A 26,445-nucleotide genomic window follows, 5' to 3' on the forward strand; every position below is an offset into this window, starting at 1 on the left:
AAAAAAAAAAAAAAGATACCCACAGCTGGCTGATTTTCAGAGCAGATCTGGGAGGTGAGCAGAAGTTACTGGAACGTGACCCCTCAGGATACAAATTGCATGGCTGTTTTCTGAGAGGAAATAAGAACTGGGCTATCTCATTACACTGACCCCGCAGCGCAAGCCAAGGCAGCCATCAGGTATTTGCTGGACACCCAAAGTTCAGGAGTGTCACAACTTGTGAAACTACTTCTTCTCCACAACAGGCTCTTTCCTAGAGAGCAAGTCTCCTGTCAGGGTAAGAGATGCTTCCACACTCATTTATCAGCACACAAGTGATAAAACTTCAATCTTTGTATACAGTTTGATCAATACCTTGAGTTGGCTTTTAAAATATCAAATTAAACAGTCCAGATTTTAAGGCAGTGGAAAAAACCTTCTCATTTCAGTATTTCCTTATTATTTTTTCCTTAAACTTTTGCCTCTAGAGCCCACACCTTAAAAGACAATTTTGTTGTAACAATTATTGGTATATGCTGATATGAATGTCAGGTTTCTTGTGATCAGTGTTTTTTACACTTGTGGTATGTGTCCAACCACGTCCCTGAGCACTGGAAAGAATGAAGACAGCAGAACACAACGGAATCCAACAGTACTTTATTACCCACTCATTGCAGATGAAGTTAAACACTTCAGTTACCAGTCAATACGAGTTTAAATATTAGTTGACAACTGCAGAAAGTGTACAACGAGTACAAAATCATTAACCATAGTGTAACAAAAAGTTCCAACGTACTGATGTTTAAAACATCAGTTGTACACTTATTATACAGCAACCATTATATGATCCTCAGCTAACTCGGGGATTGCATCTGAAAGCTGGTGGAGTGTTTTTTTTTTTAAATGAAGTTCTCCAAGAGGTTGAGAGATTGGGTTACAACTGCATTATTTCCCAAAATACTACTAACATACAGCCTTACCTTTTACAGACAAAGCTGGTTTGTATTTTATCAACACTTCCTTTTATCAGGGAATGCAGTAACAAGAAAAAAAAATCTATACATAAAAAAATTAAACTCCAATACACAATATATTATATATATGTATATCTATATTGTACTACAGATTTCATATAAATCAAGTATAGGCCAAATTTTGGCATCAGTTTTAAGTGCATTAAGTTTAATACAAAATCCCCCTCAGACTCTGCTCTTACTGTTCACGTTACTTGCTCCTGAACTGATCTTTATCAGCTTTGATACTTTAGACATCTAGAGTTTTCTTAAGATCTAATTTCCATCTCAGCAATATTACCCTTGTCTTTCATTACACTTTCTAACAAAAATAAACTTGTAAGAAAACTTAGTGACTAATTTAGTCAAAGTTTAGTGACTAATAAAATTCTCCAACTTGATGGGAATTCTTATTTACATTTACTGGTCAATAACTTCAAGGTAGTATTATCCCATGTACCCTCTATTCTCCTTTGATCCTACAGGAACAGTTACTGATAGTACACATCCTGCTTTGCTTTCTTGAGTGGACTCTTACCAACATGCAAATTATTTCTAGTGCAGAATGGAGTGCAAAGAAATTTTTCTAATGCATGGTTAAATGTGCTTCAAATCTAGCATCACTTTTTAGAGAACACCTAAAGAGCTCTATCTTCTCTGCCACACAATGTCATACTTTGTTTCCAAATTCAGCTTTGTTTGCCTTTGTTTAAGGAAGTATTGTAAGAAGAAAAACAGCCTTAGTGACTCAATTCATCTATCATTTTGACAAAGATGGTACTTACAATAAATTTTAAAATGAGCTTATATTTTTTTTTTTCCTGAAACAAAAAGGCCACTTGAGCTTTCCACTGAAATAAAGTTCTGGCATGAAGCCATTCAACGAGACTCCCTCCTGCAAAAAGTTTCAGTTTCCTCAAACTTGTTTGTAAAATACAGAAATAAATTGTATAACCTACAAACATTCTACATTAGACCAAAAAACCACCCAAGAATCAATTACAGTAAGTTGAGTCACAATACCCCAATAAATCAATTGTTCTGTCATCACTTTATCTACTGACATTGTTCTGGGGTCTCGTCCTTCACACAATTCTGGTACAGAGGGGGAAGCATCAATGAAGTCCTACAAATGTGCAACCACTTCCAGCTACTGAGAAACAGTTTCCAAGTTAAGCCCTTTAAAAGTCTTGTAAAAATGGGGCTAAGTGTGATTCTAGCAAGAACAAGCTCTCAGACCTCAAAAGCAAGGCTGTCACACCTCAGAAGGGAAGTCACTTCACACACTGATGTCTGCAGGCAGGTCAGAGCATGGACTTGTCCTTCAGGGTTCATTCTCAGTGTAATGTGGAAGGAACCAGGTGCAAAACTTTGAGTAAAGTTAACAGGAGTTTGACAGCAATGCCCCTTCATACCACTCAATTACTTAATATCATCTGTACTCTATGTCAAAAATCTCAATTTTGTATTGAGAACGCAAATACTGAAACAGAAACAACTTTTAGCACAACAGATGTATTTACTTACAGCATGCAAGGTTTGTTTTTATGCATTTTTGCAGCTAACAGCCACTCACAGCCCTTAAGTATTTACAAGTTCAAAATTACAATCTTCACATAAGTAGCAATTGCTTGCAAAAGTTCTGGTCAGCCCCTTGGAAATAAGCAAGAAATGGAGTAAAAAAATACTGAGAGCAGTAATTAAAAAGAGAAAAGCAAAGGAAAACATAATTGCTTCTAATATCCAGACAATGTAACACTGTTCTGGTAAGAAAAAAATAAACAACACAAAAGCCACGTATCACATTTAGAGATGCCATTTTATAAGAAATGCATCTTTATGGTGGTTGGTTTTTTTTTTTTTGGAGAAAAGCTGTACATAACCTTTCAAAAATTCCAAGCAAATAAACAATACACAACTCCCTTTGGTTTGCCAATTTACCTTTAAGTAGCCTTTCCACCTCCCACCTTCCCCCCCAGTTTCAAGGTGAGTGGTAAGGCAAACATGAGCAGAGACAGAACAGCTTCACAGGTGATCACACAGGAGAAGGATGCTTCAATCAACCCCAGCTCCTGGTATGGGATGCAAAAGTAATCACTTTTTCATAAACATGAAGCTTTTTTCAAAATAATAGATTCTAAAACTCACCCAGGATGCAATGCTCAGTGCTGACTGAGGGCCGGGCCAGGAAAAAAATCCTGCTCCTTTATTTATGGCAGTCTAAGACTAATTTGAGTCCCTTCAGCCTCTTGGAAAACAGACTTTTGTGCCAAATCACTCTCTACCTGCCTGTTGGTATTAAGTTTTATTTCATACAGTAATTAAATAAGATAAATAAGATAAAGTTTTTTGTAATAAATGTGTGTTTTTATCTGCTTCTATAAAGTAGAATTTCTCTCCTTAAGACTATACAGCCTGGAACAGAGGGAATTCCCTAGCAGTGACATGGAATACGTTTTCACACTATTTCATGAAGGGTTTCAAGCATATTGTCCTTCTGTAAAGACATCTAACTACCCTTTAAAGCTATGTTAAATTTGTTTATAAACCATTTGGTACCAGCTGATGCTCATACTAGAAACATTTTTCGTGTTCAACTCTAGGAATAGGTTAGGGCAAAAAGTGCTCCAGTTTTACCTGCTGCTTTGTTATGCCCAATTCCAAGGAATCTCAGCTTATTAGTAAACAAAATTATACTACAATACAAACATTTACGTTGGATTTTTAAGTGTTTGCATTTCTGTGATTCTTTATTCTCTAACAGTATTTGTATTGCATGACATTTGTGCTAAACTGCCCTCTGGAGCCTAACCCCTTATAAAACATGAAAATAGAACAGTAAAACTTTTTCTCATGTAAACTTCAGAAAAGTAGTTGCAGTCTGAAGAGACAGAGTTGTGAAGGTGCTGCATAAACACTCTGATGTACATTTCCTGGGGACTAGACTGTGGTACACAGAACATGACATTCTTAAGTTACTCAGTGTAACGTATAAAAATATAAAATATATATTCATGAGTAACAGTAGAAGAAGCTACAGTGCAATTTTCCTTAGCCTGTTGAAAGCTCTACCTGTGTGTGATCTTTTCCACCCCTTCTATATCCTCCACAGTACACTTCATGTTCCATTAATACTACAAGAGAGCAAGAACAGCTAGAAAAGACAGCTTGAGCTACACTCTATATGCTGTAAACTTGAAGTGTCTAGAAGTCCAATATGTACCATAAATATTCGTTTTGCTCACTTTTCTGTGCTAGAATTTAAACATTTTTTGCTATAAACTGTAAAGCTAGGATATTTAAGGAGAATATGCCCTAAACTTCAGAGAAAGCTATCCTATTATTTTCACCAGTCCTCAGACTAATTTAATATAATTGAAACTACAGCACTTTCTCAGGGCTTTAAGCATAAGGCATTTTGTGTACATTCCCCCAGCTATTTATTTAATGGCTATCTCGGTGTGCAAAGCCAAACCAGTGGAAATCCCACCCTCAAAACCTCAGAAACCAATTTACCCTTTACTGCACGTTCAGCATTGAACTGTAATAGAAAAAAAATCAAATACAGAAATATGCACAGAAACAAGGGAACCATTTTCTACTGGGTAAGGTCTTTTCAGCCACACAAGTTGTTCAACACCCCCTCAGCTCTGAATTCCTCAGTTTGAATACATTCATAGCGGTGCATTCGGGATGCACTGGAGAAATGCATCAGAAAAGTTATTTTTCACATCATCTGGTGCCAGTGTACCGTAACCTCAAAGAAAGTGAAGTTAACTTTGTAAATCTACACAGTAACAGTTTGGAGATATGATCTCCAATACAAAAAAAAAAAAAAACAAAACAACAACAAACCCCTTCCAATTGCAAATAATGTTTACCAAAAATGTAAGCTTTGCCTTCTAACTGATCACTGTATTTCCCAACCAAATGATGCTTTTCCTGAAAAAAGAAACGTACAATACAAAACTAAGTCATTTGTGTCTGTCACTAAGACAGCGCTTCCTGGAATAACAGTTCCTGACATGCAAAGAACAGATTGGGCAACACATGAACAAGACAAAACGAAACAGAAATAGGCACATGAAATTACAGTTGAAGGGTCATATCCTACTCATCACTGGAAAAAGGACCATGAAAAGCTGTAAAATTTAGATATGCACAAACAGTCCATGCATTGACCATACTGTCTTGACTGCTCACAATCTGTCAATCAGAATGATTAAAAATTTAATTTGATCTTTACATTGTCTTATAGCTATCTAAACTGGGTAAAAGTGACTATCACCTTTAAATATAGTATGTTAATGCATAAAAATACATATATTTTCTAGAATAAGGATTATATTTTCTAACCAAATACCTAAAAGCAGTGGTCCTTCTAGATTAGTTTGGAATAATAAGTGAAGCCCATTTCTTTGCAGAATGGGGTGTTTTTATTGTTTATATGTTTAAATAATTAATTTTGAATATCTGTCCACTGTATAAACAATCTCCAGAAAAATATATCCTCTTCCAGTAACTTACAATACACATTAAAAATACTTACAAAAGGGATCTTTGTTCATTTACAACATCTTGAGCTCACAGACACAATTTTTGGGCTATTTCATTACTCAATTTTGATCAGGCAAAACTGAATATTCCGGTTAACTTGAACCATGTCAGCAACATGGACAATCTAACATTTCAAAATATCTGCCTAATTATGTAAGATTTTAAATAAAAATTAGGCATTTTTACATCACAGTATATATGGCATTTCTTAATTTAGCAACAGAAAGGCACAGTTATTAAACCATAAAATACAGTACCTGAATTATGTATACTCTAGTGATATCTACCAATGCTAATAGAGACATTTTACTCTGTAGAGGGGGCTAAAGAAAAAGGCTTCTGCTTGTTTATTTAGAAAAATTCAACCTCATTACAAGTTTGGTCCATTAGAAATACCTATCAGCTGAAACATCTCGAAGCAGGACTTCAGGAAAGAATAGAAGAAAGCAAATTTAGCAGTCTATGGTCCAACAACTCGAGTAAATTACCGTGAAATGGCAAAAAGATGATGAATGGAGCCTTCTGATTAGTTGTCAGACATACCTGTTAAAGTGTCAGTGTACACAGGTACAGACTGACAGACATCCCAGATACATTCACTGCATCACACACACACACACAGACTTTGTTACAGCAATAAGTCCAGACACAGCATTTACAGAGTTCAGCACCTCTCCTGGACTGATACTTGACTGCTGGCCCTACAGCATTCCCAGAGATGTGCAAAGCCCTCTAAATGCTTTGCCTGCTTTCTATTGCTGTTAATGTGAAGACCCTGCTAAAGCCAAGCTCGCCGGCCTTCCCGTAGCAAACTAGTGCACCTCCAAAAAGCAACTAGCTCCGTTCTCCCTATTGAACGTGCTCAAACTGCATCAGGAAAGACCAATGAAATGGAAGAGGCAAGGAACAATAAACATGAGGGAGAACCCAACCATTCCATACGTGATATAGCGATAGGGAAGCTCAACCTCCATGCGCTGCCGCGCTTTCCGTACGTCGTCGTGCGGGATGCGAAATATTTTACAGGCCAGTGGAATTGTGGCTTTTTTCATCGCGACTTTTGTTAACAGCAGAACTATCACCCCGATCAACAACCGCAGTATGGCTTTTCCAAACACAGTCACGGTGAGAGAGGACAGGGATAAGGGTAAGGTGTGGGGAGGAGGATCCAGCTGCAGGCCCATTACGTAGTTGACGTGAGAGCCGCAGGCCACGCCGGCACCACAGCCCAGGATCTGAGCCGTGTCTCCTCGCGACGTGCTCCAGGTGTCCAGGGTAAAGGAGAAGATGCCCAGGGCCAAATGGAGACTGATGATAATTAAGGGTGCATATTTGTAAGTCAAGTTGAAGTTATCAATCAGGTCCACAACTGGATGGAAGACAACCAAGATAAGAATAGCATACAGAAACCCAGCAATAACGTCCTGTTGAAGAGAAAGACATGGTTTCAGTGTAATAACAATTAAAAAAAATAATTTAAATTACATTAACAAGAACATGAGCCTAGACTGCTGTAATGCTAAAAGTGACTTGTGGATTCCCTTTTTTTTCTTTTTAAAGATAAGGTAAAGAATTGCATTTGACCACCTATTAACAAGTCACCTGCATCCTGACCAGATCATGAACGAAGTTACGATCAAATGATCCATGATCAAAGTTGCAGATCTAGACATTTTAGTAAGGCCTGTTCTCACAGGACAAGGGGTGACAGTTTTAAACTAAAAGAGGATAGACTGAGACTAGATATAAGGGAGGCATTTTTTCAATGTGGGTGGTGAGGCACTGGCACAAGTTGCCCAGAGAGGGGGTGGATGCCCCATCCCCAGAAACATTCAAGGTCAGGATGGACAAGGCTCTAAGCAACCTGGGCTAGTTAAAGATGGCCTTGTTCACTGCAGGAAGGGTTGGACTAGATGGCCTTGAAAGGCCCCTTCCAACCCAAACCATTCAGTTATTCTTATAGGATTCTGTCTGCTGGCAACAATGGTCCTTGTCCAGGGTCAGGGCATTCCAACCTACAGCCAGCACAAATCCAGCCCAGCTAAATACATTCTGCCAACTTAAGTTTGCTGAAGCAGCTCAACAGTGGATCTCAGTGCTTGGGTGCCAACACACAGGCACGCTGGCAGTTGAGGACCACTGCAGTCAGGCATTAGAGCAGCTTCAGCTTTCCACTCCAGCTTCAAAATTAACAGTGGGGCAAGAATAGAGAACTGATTCCAGCTATTAAAGGAGAGGAAGAGGTAACTTCCATGGCTTCATACTTGATTTTCAGTTTTATCACTGATTTTAAAAAGTCTTTTCTTAGTTAAAAGACTACTTTATTTTTTAATTTAGTGTTAAAATTCAGTTACTGTTGATGAATCACTCAGTTGCATGGAATTATCTGCAACTTTTGTCACCTTAGTTGTTAATGAAGAACAAGCACTACACTAAGCCTAAAACTAAAAAGTGGATCCCCTTCATTCTCATGCTTATCAACTCTTCCATATGAGCCAGGAGGTGGGACTTGGATCAGCAGGGTTTGTAGTGCTCCCTCTTCAGTGGATCATTTTTTTCACTTCCACTAATTGAATGCTTGCTAAAAGCTCTAATACAATTGACTGATATGAACATCAGACTTGCTCAGTTCTGAAGCAACCACAACTGTCTGCTCTATTTGCCATCCTATTCCCCCCAAACTCAGGCACGCACCATGGTTGATGTTTCTTGCAGGCAACACGTGGTGAACTGTATTCCCTCAAACACTGCAGAGGATCCAGGTGTGAAACTGCCAAATAACCCAGTCTGGTCACTATTTGTTGCACTACTTTGTTCTAAGACATTATGTGTCAGTTGAACTATCAGTCTATCACATCATCCTCCACACAAGTGGTTCTAATTTGGGAAGCCTCCTAATTAGTGATGCAAAAATGCCATTCAGTTTTTCTGAGCTGCCTTATTTTCACATGCTCCCTTTACAGTGTGTTCATCTAGCAGCGTTTCTACTCCCTACCAGGCTTACTCTTTTCTGTCTGTTAGCTTTTCTCCTTCTAGCACATGACCCTCAAAAACCATCCTCGTTAGCAGTCTTGCATTCCAGTTACCCCTTTGTAGTGTTCTTGTTTTCCCATTTTAACATTGCATACATTTGTGTTTCAGTTTGGGGAGGGTTTTTAACCCTGTTTAAAAAATGAGTTTGTTTTTCAAAGATGACAACTTCGTTATTTGGTCCTAGAAACACTGGGAAGTGAAACCCCAGCAGGTAGTGTGGTGCTCTGAAATGAATGTGCTTTGAGAGGCTGAGATGGAACCCAAGTGAACATTAAGAGCCACTTTCTCATTCTGCAAAATTATTTCTACTCTGTAGAGGAAAATTTAGTCTACACTTCAGAGTAGTCATCAATTTCTGCACTAAACCCTGATATTAAATAGCTGTTAAGTTTCAACTGCAGACTGAGTTAATAAAAGACAAGTATAAATTAACCATGATATTCACTTTTAGCTATTGTATCAATTTCTGTGCCGAAGAAATGTAAGTATTCTGTTCCTGTATGGTAGGACATTCAAAAAAATACATCTATATACAATTATTGCACTGTAAAACCTTCAATGTGATGGCAGTTTATGAAATCAGAACAGCATTAAAACAGAAGCTTAGTAGGATTATTTTCTTACCAAAATTGAATGCATTCCCATATAAATTCGACTACAGCAAACCAAGGAACACCAGCAGAGTGCAAGGATCAGTCCAAACATAAAAGGATACTGGTAAGGAATAAAAACGGAGAAATTGTATTAGAATTTGGAAAAAAAAATAAATTAAAAAAAAAAATCACTCTATGAGAATTCTATAATTAATTCCAATTAATGCCACTTATGCTTACCCTTTTCCTTGCCCCTTCCTTTCCCTCAAGCCTATTAGAGCAGCTTTTCATAAACTCAAAATGTTAAGTCAAGCTTTCAAATTCTCCCTTGTCTTCCCTTGCATTCAGGATATATGAATTTCGGTGCTCGGTTCACACCTTTTCAAAGCACTAAGAAATGTATCCACTCTGTAGCAGTTGTCTTGCCATGCTGAGATACCCTAAATTGGCCACATGGGCAGAGACAAGTGTGTGCTATAAACTGTGTAACAGTTTTACACTGGGTGAAGCAGCTACATCACATACTAGCATTCTTAGCAATTATCCAGACAGAACCTATGGCTTCACGTTTTCTTCCTGAAAAGGAGGAACTCATCATAAAATTACAAATAAATTCAATCCTTCCTCAGTCCTTTATTTTAGAGCTTCTGCAATCCCTGACTCCACCTCTGGGCATCAGTATGAAACTCCTAAAACAGTAATCTCTTTTGTTCTCTCCAAACCCATATAAACTCCCTCTCACAGTCCACATTTGTTAAACAAAAAACATCAAATAATTATTTGCAATTTTTTCCATCTTCTCATAGATTATTTTTTTTTATTAATAAGGACTGTTTACCAGGAAGAAATGAAACAACACTTTGCTTTAATAAGCACATGCCAACACAAGTAGAAACTTAGTTCCTTAACTTTCTTAGGTTTTGGATAAAACTATGCTATATTAACATATTACACTTTCTCCACTAACATATTGCAAAATGTTGTACAAGACAGGATACAGCTTCCTTTTTTTCCTGTATTAAAAATAATTATTAGTTCTTTAAAAGAAGCAGTCACGAGACAAAATGGCATGTTTCCAAAATTGCTTCACTTCCTATGATAAATCATTTTCAGTAGAAACAGGCAGTCTAGATGTACTCAAACTTAGGGATAAAATCTAAGAATTACAGGCAGTTTTCTTGCCCTTTCCCTTGTCCCTTTTATGGGTAACCTGAAGGGTAGAATATCCAACAAATTAGAGAAAGTATCTTTAACATTACTGGAGAAAGTCCTGTGCCCTCTGTGAAGGTCACTGAACTGACTGACAAGTTCCTAAATCAGTCCTTCAGTGAAAGGTTTGAGAGAAGATTATCAGTCTTCTGCATTATTCCAGTGTTGTTTGAATTCTCAGCTCCAGAACCAAGTTCGCATGACAAACCTAAAATAATTTTCTCAAACTGACAGCATTATCACTAAGCTTAGATTTAACATAAAGATTTCACATTAAAACAAATTCTAAATGCCCAGCTCACAGTTGTGTTACATCCAGGCTAAACTAATTCCTGTATCAATATTTGCCTTTGTTTTTACTACATTCGTCTACATATTGGACCTAAACAAGATTACAAACTTGTGACTCATTTCTAGCTGAAATGATGAAGGAACAAATCCAGTTTCCTGCCTTTCAGAAGTGTGCTAATAACGGGCAAGCCAGCAGGAACTCGGTCACACTCAGGCAGGACTGCAGGGTTATCAGATGCCGACGTTGTTACGGCGCCCACAGAAACCAACCCTGTACGCTACAAGTGCAGCCCCATCGCTCTTCCTCGTGATCCTTCTCCCTTCCTTGCCACTGACCTCAGGAAAGAAGGAATGCTGCCTGCTCCAGGAGGACAGTCAAGCCACACAACCTCCCTGCATGGGGCTGCTCCCCACTCCCTGCCAGAGGGCTCCCAAAGCAGGAATGCTGTACGTGCAGGGATAGCTATACCCTATGTCCCATGAAGAGGAGCTCTGAGTTGCCCATCCCTCGATACCACGTGGCCATCCTTGTTTCCTGGCACACATCTTTGGTGCTTTCAGGGTCCAATCAGGGGTAAGGATTTTCTTTAATAAATAAAGACTTGTCCTGTTTCTGAAATACCTGACAGAAACAGAAGCTGGAGCTTTAGCAGGAAGACCAATGCAGTGCCAGGCTCAGCAGGGCTACAGCAGTTAATGATCCTGTGGGTAAGAAGCTGGGATTGTGGGAGAGAAGAGGTCAGAGCAGCTTTAACAGCAAGATCCCAAGAACAAGGAGTATGAAGGAAAAAGTTAGGTGAGGAGTCTTGTTTTAAGAGTCCTGAGCAGGTCATTGTAAAAAGCAGGGAAAGGATTCTGAAAATGAAAAAATAAATGCTTGCTATCAGTTAAGAAATCTCAAGGGAGGGGTGTTTGGGAAGAAGGAAACTGTCAGAAACTCCAACTTCGAAGAATATTTTGGAAAGAGTATTTGTCTCTGTCATATCTCACTCTAATTCTGAATAAATACCCTTTAAATAATCTGAAAATATGGGCCAGCTTAGTTTCTCTGTAGCAAAACATAGCAGAATAGTTTGGGTTGGAAGGGACCTTTAAAGACCATCTAGTCCAACCCCCTGCCATGGGCAGGGACATCCTCAACTAGATCAGGTTGCTCAGAGCCCCATCCAACCTGGCCTTGAGTGTTTCCAGGGATGGGGCATCCACCACCTCTCTGGGCAACCTGTGCCAGCATTTCACCACCCTCTAAAAAACTTCTTTTTTTTTTTATCTAATCTAAACTGACCCTCCTTTAGTTTAAAAACATCACCCCTTCTCCTATCACAAAGGGCCCTAAAAAGTTGGCTCCCAAATTTCTTACAGGCGCCCTTTAAGTACTGATCACAAATAAAGCACAACACTCTGCCTCCTCCTTGGCCTCTTTCACCATACCTGGTAAAGGCAGCCACTGGGTTCAAGAATTCCCAGGACACCAGACTGGTAGCACCTGCTTAAACTCTGCCTTGGGGTGGTAAAATAAACAGGTATTTTCTCCTCACATGTAGGGCTAAGTGCACAAGGTGACTAGAGGAGAATATTAACACTCCCACACAGCAGAGTGCTCAGCAGCAATGCCAAGTCATACCACCAACAGAGGACATCACCTTGATCCTTACAAAAAAGCTGATGCCATAAATGTACTTCTAAATTGCTGTCTGAAAATAATGCAATATTGAGGTACCAGCAAGCATTTCCTAAATGTTGTTTCATCTAGAAAATGACAGCCTGTATTTTGCACATATAGTGGTAAATACCATGGCTGTGTATCTGTAACCTCCCACTGTCTAGGCCTGCAAAATACCCCCAAATAACAAATATTTGCTGTTAATATAGTGCCTTAAGAGTATTAATATTTGGTTTTCTTTATAATACTGTATTTCACAAAACTTATCTCCTAATCACAACTGAATCTTCAAAGAAAAAAAAAATGAAACAAGCAGCTTTTACTATGTTTTTTACTTAAAATAGGCACATTTTATGAAAGACCAGGGCGAAAATTTTAATATAAGTTTCTCTCAAGTGTTCATGGTAGAAAGCCATAACCACTTCTTTATTTTGCTATCTTGACTTGAGTCTCTTATTTTGGATAATACTGCATTCATGAATTCGAAAATTAACAGCTATTAATTACCTCTGAGCTATAAACTTTTAGATCTTCTCTGTATAGTTGTATGTAGACACACTGACAGGCTCTAGACAAATGAGAGGTATTAAAGCATGAATTGCTGAATTCCAGCAGTTTTATTCCCATGGGTCCTGGCACGTCAAATCAGACCTACAGAGGGACAAAGGACAGCTGCACTTCTGCCCTCTTCCCCAGTTCACTGCTGGTTTTACTGATTTGGGCATCAGAAGGCAGACTGGCACCAAATGTCCTTTCAGGTGACGGCCTGAAAGGTTGTCAGAGATCACGGCTGGGAGAGGAAAACATAAAACCAGGTTTCACTCTCTCAGCTTGTTCCTTTTGATAAAAAAATTGTCATATCATCGTTCTTGACCGCACTTAGTGTCGCTGTCAGTCAGACATTCAGGAACAGCTCAGTTTGGACACAAACACCTCAAACCCTGTCTCCTTGTCCTCAACTAAGACCATTTTAAGTATATCCTCAAAAACCCATTATGCCTCCATAGCCATCGTGCCACCTCAACAATTCTGAGTATGAGGGATATTTTTTGAACTGCACACTGCTTTCTTTTGTCTAAATAAAAAAACTCCAAAAAACAAGCATGTTACTTAAAATTAAAAAAAAAACACGTTGATTTCTTCACACATTAAGATAAAGCTAGGAATAAAACTGACTGAATAAACTACTCATCATTTCTCAGACCTCAACTCATATCCAGAATCTTGTTTCAAAGAAACCGAATTAAATTCATTGGATTTAGAAAACAGCAGTAAAACTGTTCCCAGGAAGTCTTTGAGAATTTTATGCCCCATGTTTTTAACAAAAAATTCCCATCCAATAGAAAATTCCATTACATCCTCCAAAACGGGCTTGCAAGCCTCTGACTGGATTCCTCACAAAACCTTTCCCCATCCTCCTCCCTCCCCTTAGTCTGACTTTTTGCCAAGAGTCTTAATAACATAACTATTGTTTAAAAATGCTCGTAAGGAAACAATCTGTCCCAAAAGCTTTGACCTAGGTCAGAAAATTTCTTCTTTCATAATGAAACATTATTAAAAGACACTCTAGATGCTCATTTCTTTACTTTTTTAAAGCACATTCTACGCTGGAGAAGTTTCCAGCACCTACAAAGGATTCCAAAATCACTTTCTAATATTTTCAGGGTCCTACATTATTACTCAATGATCTTTTTTAATCGTATCATAACTCAGAAGTTCAACTTGAGTTTGAGACAATTATTTTGGGCCAGAGTCCACGGAAAGAATCCAAGCAGCACTTGCAGCACCAGGCTTTCAATAAGGTATCTGGGCCGGGCACTGGCAACAATCATATGAAAAGCCATGATCAGTGTTTATGGGAATGACTCCGAGACCCTGGTTGGACAGAGGAGTACAAAAAGCACAGCATAAAAACGGTTTTGTGCAAGGAGCAGAAGAAAAGGGAGAAGAGGATTGTTAGAAAGATCACTTATCAGTAATTTTAAGAAAAATAAACAAAGACTTTTTTTCAAAATTGGCCAAGGGGTAAACACTACTGGTTAAGCTGCATTTATCAATAACTTCCTTCTTTCTTCCACTGACCAACCTTAATACCAAAAGGCATGAAGACCTCAGTGTTATATGTCACTACAAGAACTACTTCTTTAAATTCCAAGGTAAGGTTTTCAATGCCAGTCCTGCAGGGAGTTAAAATATTTAATTTTCTGCCACACGTAATCTGAAAAGAAATTAAGGAGTAGCAATAGGAATTAGCCTGTTACTTCTTTTCCTTGCAGTCATTAAAAAATAACCCCTCTCTGAACACAACCAGCAACAATCTTATGGCTTGCTCTGTTTATGCCCCTACACCTAAAACTATAGTTTTTCTGCAAAGTGTTTTCTCAGGCTTAAACAACACACCCCATTTGAAAGAACAAGGAGTGCTTTACATGTGTACAATCCACCAAGAAAAAAGAAACCGCTTGAGAACTATTTCCTTTGAGTCCTTTTTCATCAAAAACTCTGTATCCAACCTTGCAACATTTGTTTTTACATATTTCCCCCCCAAGATCCTTTACTTTAATTAAAGATTGGCTTAGGCAAAGCTGAAAAATATATTTAATGCCAATCAACAGGGTTTAATAGGACAGGCTGCTGTATTCCTCTGGCACAGATTCCCCAGTGAGATTTCTAAGAACTGGCTGTGCTCTTTTCAAACTTTTAAGAACACCTGAATCAAACAGGCCACACAACTTTTTTCAGCTTCCTTTACCAACTTCAGGCATTAATATGGCCCACAAAAGAAGACCTCACATTTCAAATACAAGAGACAAGGCCAGTGTTGAGACCCTCCAAGTTACCATCTCTCTTTCTCAAGTGTTCTCGATTGTGGGGGTAATTCTGTGTAATTCTCATCCCTTCAGTTGTGCTTCTCATGTCAGAAGTATTGACTGTTTAAGAAACACGTGTAGAGAAAAACAATTAAACAAGCACACATCTCTTTGCCAAAGTTTCTTCCAAACATTTTAGTATTTCAGCCAAAAATCCATTTGGGCTCGTCCCAGAGGTGAGGTGTCCCCTTCTGCAAGCAGTCTATACTTGCTCTCACACACAGATTTTGTACACAAGAGATGGCTTCCTGTGTGTAGCTTGCAGTTTATGACTACATTAATCTTACTAATAATGAAAGCCTTTCAACAAGGACAGACACTTAAAACTAGGATTTGCCCCTTTCTGTAAAATTCTCACTGTAGCGATGTTGTGATTAGACTATTCATTCACCCCCAATAATCAATTATTCCCTGTTCCTGTGGGAATTTAGTCTTTTGAAATGAAAGAGCAGGCAGACAATTCTAGAGGTAATATTCAGTAGTGGTCAATCAGAATCAGAGAGTGATCAGACCTCCCAGAAATCCCAATACAGATCCTGTCAAACCCATCTCATTGGATTAGATTCATCAGCCTTGATAAAAGTCTTGGCGCAGACAAAAGATTTCTGGAAGGGAGTTTGATGTGGTACCACGTGACAGTTTTACACAATTGGTACCACAGAGTCAAAAGAGCACTTAATAACTGAAAACTGAAAAATACATTAGAGAAACCATTGCAGAATAAATGCATCTGCTGTGGGTTTAGCAGTGGTGTTTATCCAGGTCACCATTAGCACCAGCAGGGTGGAAAGACAGTCACTGATGAGAGGCTTTGCATATCAAACACAGGCAGACACGTACACAGGGAGGGCAGTGTTGTCATATTCAGCACCATCAACTGCTTCAGAGGGGAAGCCATTCTAAGAACCTTGGTTCATTTAGTTACAGAGGAACTGCTACTCATCAGCCCAGGCTCTGGGCTCCTGCTGAACATCGACTGAGCGAAGTTTGCTCAGCGCCCTGCAGTGAGAGTCAGCAGTTCCTGACTCAGCTCATTAATGCAGAGTTCAGGAAGGAGTGCAAACCCATCACTTCCTAATGCAGACAGCTACTGCCAGAGCCAGGCTGCATCCTGGAGGAACAATGGGAGAAAACTGTGTTTTCTGTCTCTCTGGATGCTATTTCTTTATCCTCCTCAAAATAAGCCAGCAGGGTTATGGCACATTCAGGTGCCATCCCAACTCAAGCACCATTTCTAATAAAATATGTTTTTATATCTATTAGAAATTAGTGGTTCAATGTAATCAAACAAAATATTAAAAAATACTTTTTCCAGTAGTACTTTTCCAGTAGTCTCAGCCTGAGTCTTTGGAGATTTTGTAGATAATTAGCAGTTCACACTCCTTCTTCCTCCCCATTCAGGACATGATAAGCCAGCCTGGCTCAAACTGTCAATATTTCAAAGAAAGCAGGTTTTCTTCAAAGTGATAAAGGTTACTTTTTCCTACATCATATTAAGAATTATAATCCCACTGCCTTTTAAGTGTTTGTCTTCCTCTTTCAGGGCATCAGAACATCAAAAACAGGAAAAAAAAGAATCAGCATCTGTATCATTCCTAAACTCTTGTGAGTCTTTGGCATGAGCTTTATATTTCAAGGGTACTGAAATATCTTTGAAACAAGTGGTTTTCCCTGCTGAAATGCAGCATATTAAATAAACAAATAGGGATTATGTAAGTAGAATCAAAAGCTTCAGGTAAGCTCTCATAATACAAGGAGAAACTGAAAAATTATATTCCACAGTGGACAGAATTGTCAGACATTATGAAAGTTATGTCAATATATAACTTGTTTCTCTCTGAAAGTTTCATTGAATACTCCCAATGTCCAAACCATCTGTAGAATACATCATCTCTGAAAATATTTTACTTGAGCAATTGCATTTATAGCAACTCTTTCACTCTTACTGTCTATAGTCAAAAGTACTTTTGAACACCATGTGAAAGGAAAATAATTGTAACAGCATTACTTATAGTCATTGAAAACATGGAAAGCACAAATTCAACAGGTTAAAAAAACCCTACTGCAATCAAAACATGATTTTAAATGGACAATCTGGGCCATATGTAGAAAAATAACAGCAGATTTGCTCTATTCTCTGTTATTCAAGGAAAAGACTCAAATAGATTGCCTTTGATAGAAAAGAACTATCACACAATAGTAGGAAGTCATAGCTCACTGAAAGCAAACTCCAAATAAGCTATACAGGAAAGAGATTCCCTTCTCACTGGAATAACATCTTTTAGAGCACGAGCAGCTTTCTTTGGTTGAGTATAAACTTCAAAGTGACAAACTCAAAGTCACTTGTATTGCAGAATAAAGTCCCTGCAGAAAGTCACACTTGTATCTGCTTCAATTCACACTCAGCCTCACTCCACTGTGATTTTCTCAACCAACAGTCCCAAGATGTGGACTGGTCACCATCAGGGTATATGTAATGCTTCTTCACACTGAATATATACAGAAAGACTGTACCCCAACATTTGCCAAAAAGTTTAAATCTAACCATCTGTATCTACTGCTAAATTTTTATAATTAAATAAAAATCATTTATTATTAATAGCTTTCCAAGAAGTTCTAAGGTCAGTCTTTTTTGACACCATCTATTTCCAGAAAAGCATGACAAAAAGATGTCACATACATTCTACTCCCTTTCAACACCAGTAAAATATGAAGAACAGAAGAAGCATTAGATGAAAGCTTAACTCCAGAGGTGAATCAAGAGATCCTTGACACGCCATAGGTTAACTTCTGATTAATATTTGGAGATAATTTAAAAATCAGAAGAGATTTTTTTTACATGAATATTTTGAAATGGTAGAAGCTTCAAGGTCTGTTATTCATACCCATTTCACAGAGAAAAGGAATTAAAATTAAGACTCAAACACTTTGTTTCCTCATTTCCTAAGCACAGTTCTGGACAAGTAACAAGGCTGAATGTTTATGATTTCTTAATATGCATTCATTATATATATGTTCAGTCAATCAGCACAGTGTTTCACAGACTGCAGTCACAGGGCTGGCACACCAAAGATCGAACTTGATTCATTGGCAAAAACACATTTCCCACACTGTCACTGTGCTGGTTCTGTAAAAGCAATCGGGACGGGCTCTCCTCTGCACACATGACATCAGTCTCTGCAAAGCTCATCGACTGCTGCTGCTAAATGAGGTTTCCCACATGCAAAGAAAGAGAAATCCAGTTCGCTCTTCCAACTGACATCAGCCCTACACACCCAACAAGTAATAATCAAATATTCAAATGATCGAACACTGATCATGACAAAACATGATCAAAACAACTTTGAGATTAACAATCGCAGTGAAAATCATTTATTTCAACACCCGTAAAACATGACTATTATTTATATATCATATATATATTATATATTACTATCCCTGCACAACTCTAGCAGAGTGATACTTCACATTTTCCTACCAAAGAATAATAGCTTTCTTTTGGGCACATTTTATCACGTTGCAGAAAATAGATACATAAGCTTTGGTTAAAGAGAGGCCAAATACAATCTCTAACCTTTAGCTATCTCTTTCCTTTCAGCCACCCATTCTAGACACTGAGATAGAGCCACAGAGTGTCAGCCTGTGACAGCCGGCAACTGGCGATTGTTATCAGTGACTGGGAAGACAAGAGTTCAGCCCCTGCCTAAAGCTTAGAACGAGACGTTAGTTCTCTCTGCCGAGATTACATCCCACTTAAACCAGGCAGGTATTATAATAAGGATTTGTAAACATTAACAACTTAAGAGTCGAATTATTGCATAACTTCTTCAAAATTACACACACAGTCCTCAAAACTCTACACTGGACATTTGCTGCCTGGGAAAGCCTTATCCCTCAGTTACTACTGACACTGGTGCAGTGATTTAAAGCTGGATACGTGATGTGCTTCCCTTGGAGTCGCTGCTGTTGCCGTACTTCTAACAGCAAGTGCCGAAGCACATGCCACTGCTTGCGTAAACCAGATGATCAACAGTGTTATTTTAACTTCATCTATTGACCCAAAGTGCCACAGGCAGATCTTAGAGATTCTGCTGAATGAAGGTGCTGAAAAGATCAGAGATTATCAATTCCTGCTAATTAAGAGCACACTGATAGGTTGTAAGATCGCCTGAAAGTACAAAATCCAGAAATAATCATTTACAGTTTGTCGTTAATGAAACTAAAATCGTTAAAGGAAAACTAAAGCTACAGACTGAGGCTACAAAGCGACTAGTGGTAAATAACGATCAGCAAAAAGTGCTTTACTTGCTGGCTCTCCACCAAATTCTCACTCTATAAAACCAAATGCCTGTAAAAATATCAGATGCCTATCCAAACTTCGCGCGAAGAAGGGACAAGTTGGAAAAAACCCTCACAAGAACAAAATGCAGACTGTTAACGCAGACTTTTCGTGCCTGCTGAGCTAATCCACAAAGCCAGCAGGACTTCCATTCAACAGGACAGAATTACTAGAACAGTTCTTGTTACCTGAGCACTCGCTTAGATCGCAGAAAAAAAATATAAATAAAGGGGGTAGTGGGAAAGGCACAAATTTCACATTTTTCCCGAACAAACTCAGCCACCTCCCCTCCCAAAATAAATCAGCACTGTCGCATCCTCACACCCCGGGGCCGGAGAGCGCACGGCTGAGGACGCGGAGGTGCGAGCTTTACCTGCCAGCGGCCGTAGCTGAGCAGCAGCAGCGCCAGGGGGATGGCGGTGCCCGACATGGCGTGGGTGGAGGGCATGCTGTACTCCGAGTTGTAGAACACCTCCAGCTTCACCACGGGCGGCGAGGCGGGACGCGGCCAGCGGATCACATCCTTGGTGCACTGCCCCAGGTACATCACCCACACCCAGATGATGATGAGCCTCCGGCCCAGCCAGGCGTCCAGGTTCCAGATGCAGAAGGGGAAGAAGAGGATGTAGAAGAGCTCGTTGCCCAGCTCCGTGCCCAGGCTGAAAAGATAGTAGAGGAAGCGGCTGCGGGTGGCGAACTCCTGGCTGCCGTCCTCCTCCTCCGTCAGCGAGTTGCGGCGCGGCCTCCTACTCCAGGGCCGCGGGGGTCCCGCCGCGCCGGGCACGGCGCCGTTCCCGGCGGTGTTCCCGGCGGGATGCGCCTGCCCGCCCGCGGGGCCGCCGTTCGCCACCGGCCCCCGCTGCCCCGCGCCGGCCCAGCCCGAGGGCCCCTCCACGCCGCAGAGCCGCTGGAACGCGGCCACTTTGCGCGGGTCCTGCAGGTGGGCGGCCAGGCGGGCCAGGCGCCGGCCCACGGACATAGCGAGCGGCGGGACCGGCGGCGCGCTTAGGGCGGCAGGGGGGACTTCTCCTGATGGGCGGCGGGAGGGGACGGGGGCTCCGCGGGGGAGGAGAGCCGTTCCCTGACGAGAAACGCGCTGGCGGGCGAGGTGGCGGGGAGCGTCGGACGCGGCGGGGCTGCCCCTCGCCTCAGCGCGGCTCCTCCGCCGCTCCGGCCCCGCTCTCGCTCCCTCCCTCACGCCCGCGCCGACCCCGCCCCACCGCGCCTGCGCGCAGCTCCCCCCACTCAGCGCGGCCGGGACCCCCCTCCCGGGACGTCCCCACCGCGCACGGATTGGTCGCGGCCCCCTCGAGGTCCCGCCCCCACGGACGGCGCAGCCAATCGGGACCCGGCGCTACGCGAGGCGGCGGGCGGCGCGAGGCGGCCTCGAGCGTGAGGGGCAGGAATCGGGGAGGTGGCGGGTCTGTGTAGGTGCACCTTGGAGTCTTCTCCTTCTTCATTTCTTCCTCCTCCTCCTCCTCCTCGTTACAGAATCAGTTGGGTTGGAAAAGACTTCTTGAGATCATCGAGTCCAACCTGTGACCCAACACTACCGTGTCAACCAGACCATGGCACCAAGTGCCACATCCAGTCTTTCCTTAAACACCTCCAGGGACGGTGACTCCGCCGCCTCCCTGGGCAGCCCAATGCCTTAGTCACCCATTCTGTGAAGAAATTCCTCCTAATGTCCAGCTTGAACCTCCCCTGGAGCAGCTTAAGACTTGCTGGAGCATCAGACTTACAGAGCAGTTGGCCCCCAGTAAATTAGTTGCCTTTCCTTCTGTAGACCTACAGGCAGGAGGAAGTTGAAATTCAAACATCCTTTTGTTTTGAAACGTGTATGATAAGAGGCTGCCAGCTGTGTCAGGGGAGCTTTAGGTTGGATATTAGGAAAAGGTTCTTCACTCAGAGGATGGTTAGGCACTGGAACAGCCTTCCCGAGGAAGTGGGCACGGCCCCAACCCTGAAGAGAGCTTAAGGAGCATTTGGACAACACTCTCAGGCACGTGGTGTGATTCTTGGGGAGGTCCTGTGCAGGGCCAGGAGCTGGACTCGATGTTCCTTGTGGGTCCCTTCCAATTGAGGATATTCTATAACTCTATGATTCTAACACAGGGTGAGCTGCTGCTGCCCTCAACCACAGCCACCATGTCTGGCTTCAGCACCCCCAAGTTCCGTGCCTGTTGCCCCTGCCCTCTGCCTCCTCTTTGCCCCCAGAAGCCTAAATCTGGTGGTGTAAACATGAGGTGGAAAGCTGAGGCTGTGAGTGGTCATAGCCCCAGCAGTCAGGCCGGTTTAGGCAGTGAGTGACCCGCAGGGCTGTGGAGCTGCTTGGAAGGTTTCTGCCATGCCTGAGGCAGAGTCGTGCCTGACCCATCTCCATAGTTTCCACATCTTCTGAGTGCATGCAAGGCTGGAAGTTCAGCAGGACCAGAACATTTGTAAACAGGTACGTTGAAAGTCCACAGTTGCTGGGGTTTCCATGCTGGAAGTGCTGTGGGGAATGCAAGCTCTGGTCACTTCTGCTCTCTGATGCTTCTCCCTGTCCAACATGTGCTGATCTGTGGTTTGCTAATGCTCCAGATCTTGCCTTAAAATTAGGAGGTTAAACAAGTGATAAAATGTTACTTTGTGCTATTTTTGAAAAGGGTAAGTAATATGACCCCAGTGACTGGTTAACTTAATAGTTATCCTAATCAAAATAAAAAATCTTTTGTGAAATTCAGGTAATAAAAAGTTGATATTAAGGAAAATGATGCAAATCTACACAGTGTTTTGGTAAAAATAGATATCAATACTGTTTTGAGGAGGTGCTTGACTCAAGGCTCAGTGCTGCATGATATTCTCATTAACATTAGGTGCCAATAAACCCATGCAAATGGGATTTGCTGCCAGGTGTCAAGAAGAAGAAAGCTATATGAACACTTAGTTGAAAGAGATGGTGTCTAAAAAAGTTCCAGTAGCAGGTCCTGTGTCCTGCTATAGTTTTCGCTGCTGCTGCAAAAATTTGGCTCCAGGATTAATGGAATCGTAAATAATGATGAGCACGGGAATGAGAACAGTTGGTAGAAGCAGCCTGTTCACATGTAGTGAATTTTAATTCATCAAAATATATAGTTGTCGATCTTAGGAACCAAGTGTGGAGGCCATAACTGGAGAATAGAAGACTTATAGCCTGGGAAGGTAGTGACTTTGAGAAGGATTTAAGGGTCAGATAAGAAAGCAATCAGATAAGGGCTCTCCTGTATGTTGCCACAGCAGAAAAGGATTAATCAATGTATAAACAAAGGAATTAAAAAATGTTTATTTTACCTCTCATGTTTGGCCTCAACAATGTTGTCACAGGGTAGTGCACACAGCGCTGGTTTTCAGATTTTAAGGAGCATGTTGGAATAGAAGAGAGAGCAAAAGAATGAGGCAGAGTGTTCTGGTGGTTGGAGAAAATGCATTACACTGGAATGTTTTAAGAGCTCATGCTGTTAAAAGTTATCTGAAAGAGAATTGGGAGGTGACTTGATTGTGGTGTATAGGAACATTCCTGGAGGGAAATACAGGATATTAAAGGGCTCTTTTATCTATTGAAGAAAGGCATAATGGGAAGTAATGGCCAGAGGCAAAAGCCAGACAAATTCAAATAGGAAATAAGACATACCTTTTTCCATGGTTAACCACCAGAATACATTCCCAAGAGAAGCTGAGGATATGCCATCGTTTCATGTCTTCTGTTGAAGATTAGATGTATTTCTGAAAATTATTTTTTAGCTGAGCAGACGTTATGCTTTATATTATTGGATGAATACAGGTTAAAATCTGATGGTCTGTGAGCACAGCACCGGGGTGATCTAGTGGGACCATCGTGTTTTAAATTCCAAGTGCCAGAAGCAGACATTTCATTAATAACCATGAGCATTAGAATCAATTTTTTTTGCCTCAAAATAGTTATGCACCATAAAAAAGCTGATCTGAATTAAGCTTTTGGCTCCAAAACTTACTTACTAAGACAATATCTAAGGGGTTTGGCCTTTTCCTTCCTAAATTTACTCTCTTGTGATTACTTGGAAAAATTTCTCTGCATTTTCATTTAAATTTCTGAAGGAGAAGATCTTTACAAGAAAATTCATTTGGTGCATTCTGATTCTCTTGGCCTTGAGGCAGTTTTACATATTTGATATTCACGTTGTGAAATATTTCATAGAGGATTATTATCCAGAGTGCTCAGGTAACTGCACCAAATGAATCCTGATAGATTTCCTATATTGTACATTATGTATATTTGTATGTGGCATATGTTTTCATCGTTGAGTCTTAACCTCACTTGAGGCATTATAATATGAACAATTATATTACCAACAGAGGAGCTGCTGTTACTGAAAGAGGGATGAATGAAATATAAATAAGATTTCAGATCAGCAGCTTGGCAGGGAAACGTGAAAAAAATCCACCCTTGAAATGGTACATGATCAATTTTTCTATCTTGAGATTGGAAGGTGTGCTGTCATTTCTCTGCCTTCTGAGAAATGCTAATCCTGCAAGATACATGTGCTTCCTAATTTACATGCTTCCCTGGCTCTTGGGCAGAAAATGCAAAGACAGGAGCTGAAAAACAAGCTGCCGCCTCTTTTGTGCATTTTCCCAGAGTCAAGCCACAAACAATCTCCCCTTAAACACAGAACAAACTGAAATCTGTTAATTAACTTGATGATGAATTCTGGAATGAGATCTGAATAACTGTACAGTGAAAAAAAATCACAGTGATTGCAAAGGATAAAGCAAGACTTGTCTTTATGGTATGTGCTTGGTAACTTAAAAAAGCAGAAAGTGTTTGTGTGCGTGTGGTTGAAACTTGTTTACTTTGACTTTGAACTGTTAGTGTGAAAATTACATGACATTAATACTGAAGTAGCTTTTAAATTACCTTTGTGCATTTTAAGGTGGATAAGGATTGCAGTGGGCACTCCAAGAGGAGCGTGGAGCGCACCCTAAAACTGAACTTAGACAGAGAACGTGTTTCTTTGTACCACCTGCAGAAGATGGCCCCAGAGCTGTGCTGGATCCGTGTCAGCTCAGCACACAAGGGCTGACTGAGCATGACACCCGTAACACAGGCAATTCCAAGGATGCCTGGCAAACCAGCCGTGTTCCCCAGGCCGTGAGTATTTGACAAGACAGCTGTGGGAATCGATGGCAAATGAGGTGCAGAACACATCACACTCACAGCTGCTGCTGTCACTGCCCTGCCTGTGTGACAGCAGCAGCACCAGGAGTCCCTTTCTGAAGCAGAACATCCTGCTTGGCATCCATTTGGATGGCCACTGGCTACTGAGTGTATTTAACATCGTGGTTCTGCCTTGTAAAGCTTTTAACAACTTAGTTTATCCAAGTCAGCAGCAGCCAGTTGTTTTTCTGTCCTAGTAAAACTAAAGTAGGTGGCAGGATGTTCTCCAGGACTTCTGTCATCATCAGAAATAGCTGGAATCTGGTCATCTTTTTGTGCAAAAGATATGCTTGATAGCATTTTGTGAAGAGAATTAAGGTTATTTCCCAGCATGATGAAGGATGGAAAGGAGCATTCATAGAGGTCTGAAGAGCTGCTTTCCCATTGAAATAATTATTCAAACGCTGCTAGTGTGTTGTATTATTATTAGTGATGTTGAAGTGCCTACAGTTAGAGGAAAGCTTCATTTTAGTTGATTTTGAATGTAAATGAATAAAATGTACTAGCCATAAAGTGTTTATTATTAATTTTAAAAGAAATTGGTGACTTTAAGTGCCCAGATTTGAGAAGGCAAGAATTTATTTATTATAAGGTTTATTCTAAGTCTTGAAAAATACATGGGAGAATAAGGAAAAATGGATTTTATTTCCAATTAATACTTATTGCTGTAAGGAAAAAAAAAACCCAAGAGTGTTTTAATTTGTTCTTGAGTATGAGCTATGGCAATAGCTCAGTGAAGGAGCTGGACAAGTTCTGTTACAGGAGTGGGAGAAAGAACATGCTGAAGGGTTTTCAGCTCATTTATGCTGCACCCAGTCATTCCCGAGTTCTGCACAGTACTTTCTTAGTAAGCAATTTCAGGTATTAAAATGTTGCTTATCTCTGTAGAAGTTGCTGCTCATGAATCCCAGTGAAAGCTTTTTCAATGGAACTTAAAAGAATTTAGCTGTCTTTAGTAAAAATGTATTTAATGAACCAATTATTTTAGATAAGGTCTAACAACTATGTTATTCTGCATGGGTAAAAAAAGATTCAGTATTTTGGAAAGAATAAGGCTTGGTTCTTGTATCTTTTTTCCGTTGATATTCTGATTGCTATGCTAAAAACTTTACAGCTGGAATAAAAAATTAGTTCAATGACTTGCTGCAATCCCCTGGTTTCATTTTAGCCTGGGTATGCATTTATTTCTGCAGGATAACACTCAAAGTTCTGTATGTAAGAGAGCCTTTTGTTGTTGTTGTTGGTTTTGTAACACTTTACCTGTATTATTTACTTTGTAAATCTGTTAAATTGTGCACACACAATGCTGTGGCATTTGGGTATGATAGGGAAAGGTCACTAGTTACCTCAGAAATCTGATCCCTTGGCAGCCTGGATAAATTGAAAGGCTAAGGCCCAAATAACATTAACTTAGCAATAGCATCATGAGCAACAAAAGCAGAAAACACAGGCTTTGTTTCAATGGTGGGCGTTTTGCTTCAGAGTTACAAGCTTGGATTTTCCAGGGAATGGAATCAGGTGGCTTTGGTGTGTTGCTATTTTAGCCCGGGGTGGCGCAGCAGCGTTATGTTCTCATGTCACAAGACGTATTTCTTATTATACTGCTGCCTCATTTAGATGAGAGCCAAGTGTGCCCATTATTCCAGAGTCTGCCCAGCCTGCCTGCGTTGGTTTTTGTATTTT

At 40.6% G+C, this 26,445-nt stretch overlaps 1 protein-coding gene across 2 annotated transcripts in view; it reads right to left on the bottom strand.

Moving 5' to 3' along the window:
- Window positions 1-20,739, bottom strand: part of SGPP1 (sphingosine-1-phosphate phosphatase 1) — a 24,258-nt gene extending 3,519 nt beyond the window's left edge. The window contains exons 1-3 of one of the 2 annotated variants that reach the window (XR_001873611.1): window positions 19,921-20,739; window positions 9,207-9,296; window positions 6,121-6,973 (exon numbers count right to left, since the gene is read on the bottom strand). Coding sequence is in view for 1 of the 2 variants with exons in the window: in XM_017807628.1 (XP_017663117.1) it covers window positions 6,422-6,973; window positions 9,207-9,296; window positions 19,921-20,526 (1,248 nt within the window). In the remaining variant the exon portion in view is untranslated. Of the gene's footprint in view, window positions 1-618; window positions 6,974-9,206; window positions 9,297-19,920 lie in introns of those variants that run through there. The other variant, XM_017807628.1, reaches the window with a different exon arrangement.
- Window positions 20,740-26,445: the final 5,706 nt, after the last annotated feature.

This window comes from Lepidothrix coronata, unplaced genomic scaffold (assembly GCF_001604755.1).
Source record: "Lepidothrix coronata isolate B3197 unplaced genomic scaffold, Lepidothrix_coronata-1.0 Scaffold19, whole genome shotgun sequence".
Classification (NCBI taxonomy): Eukaryota; Metazoa; Chordata; class Aves; order Passeriformes; family Pipridae; genus Lepidothrix; species Lepidothrix coronata.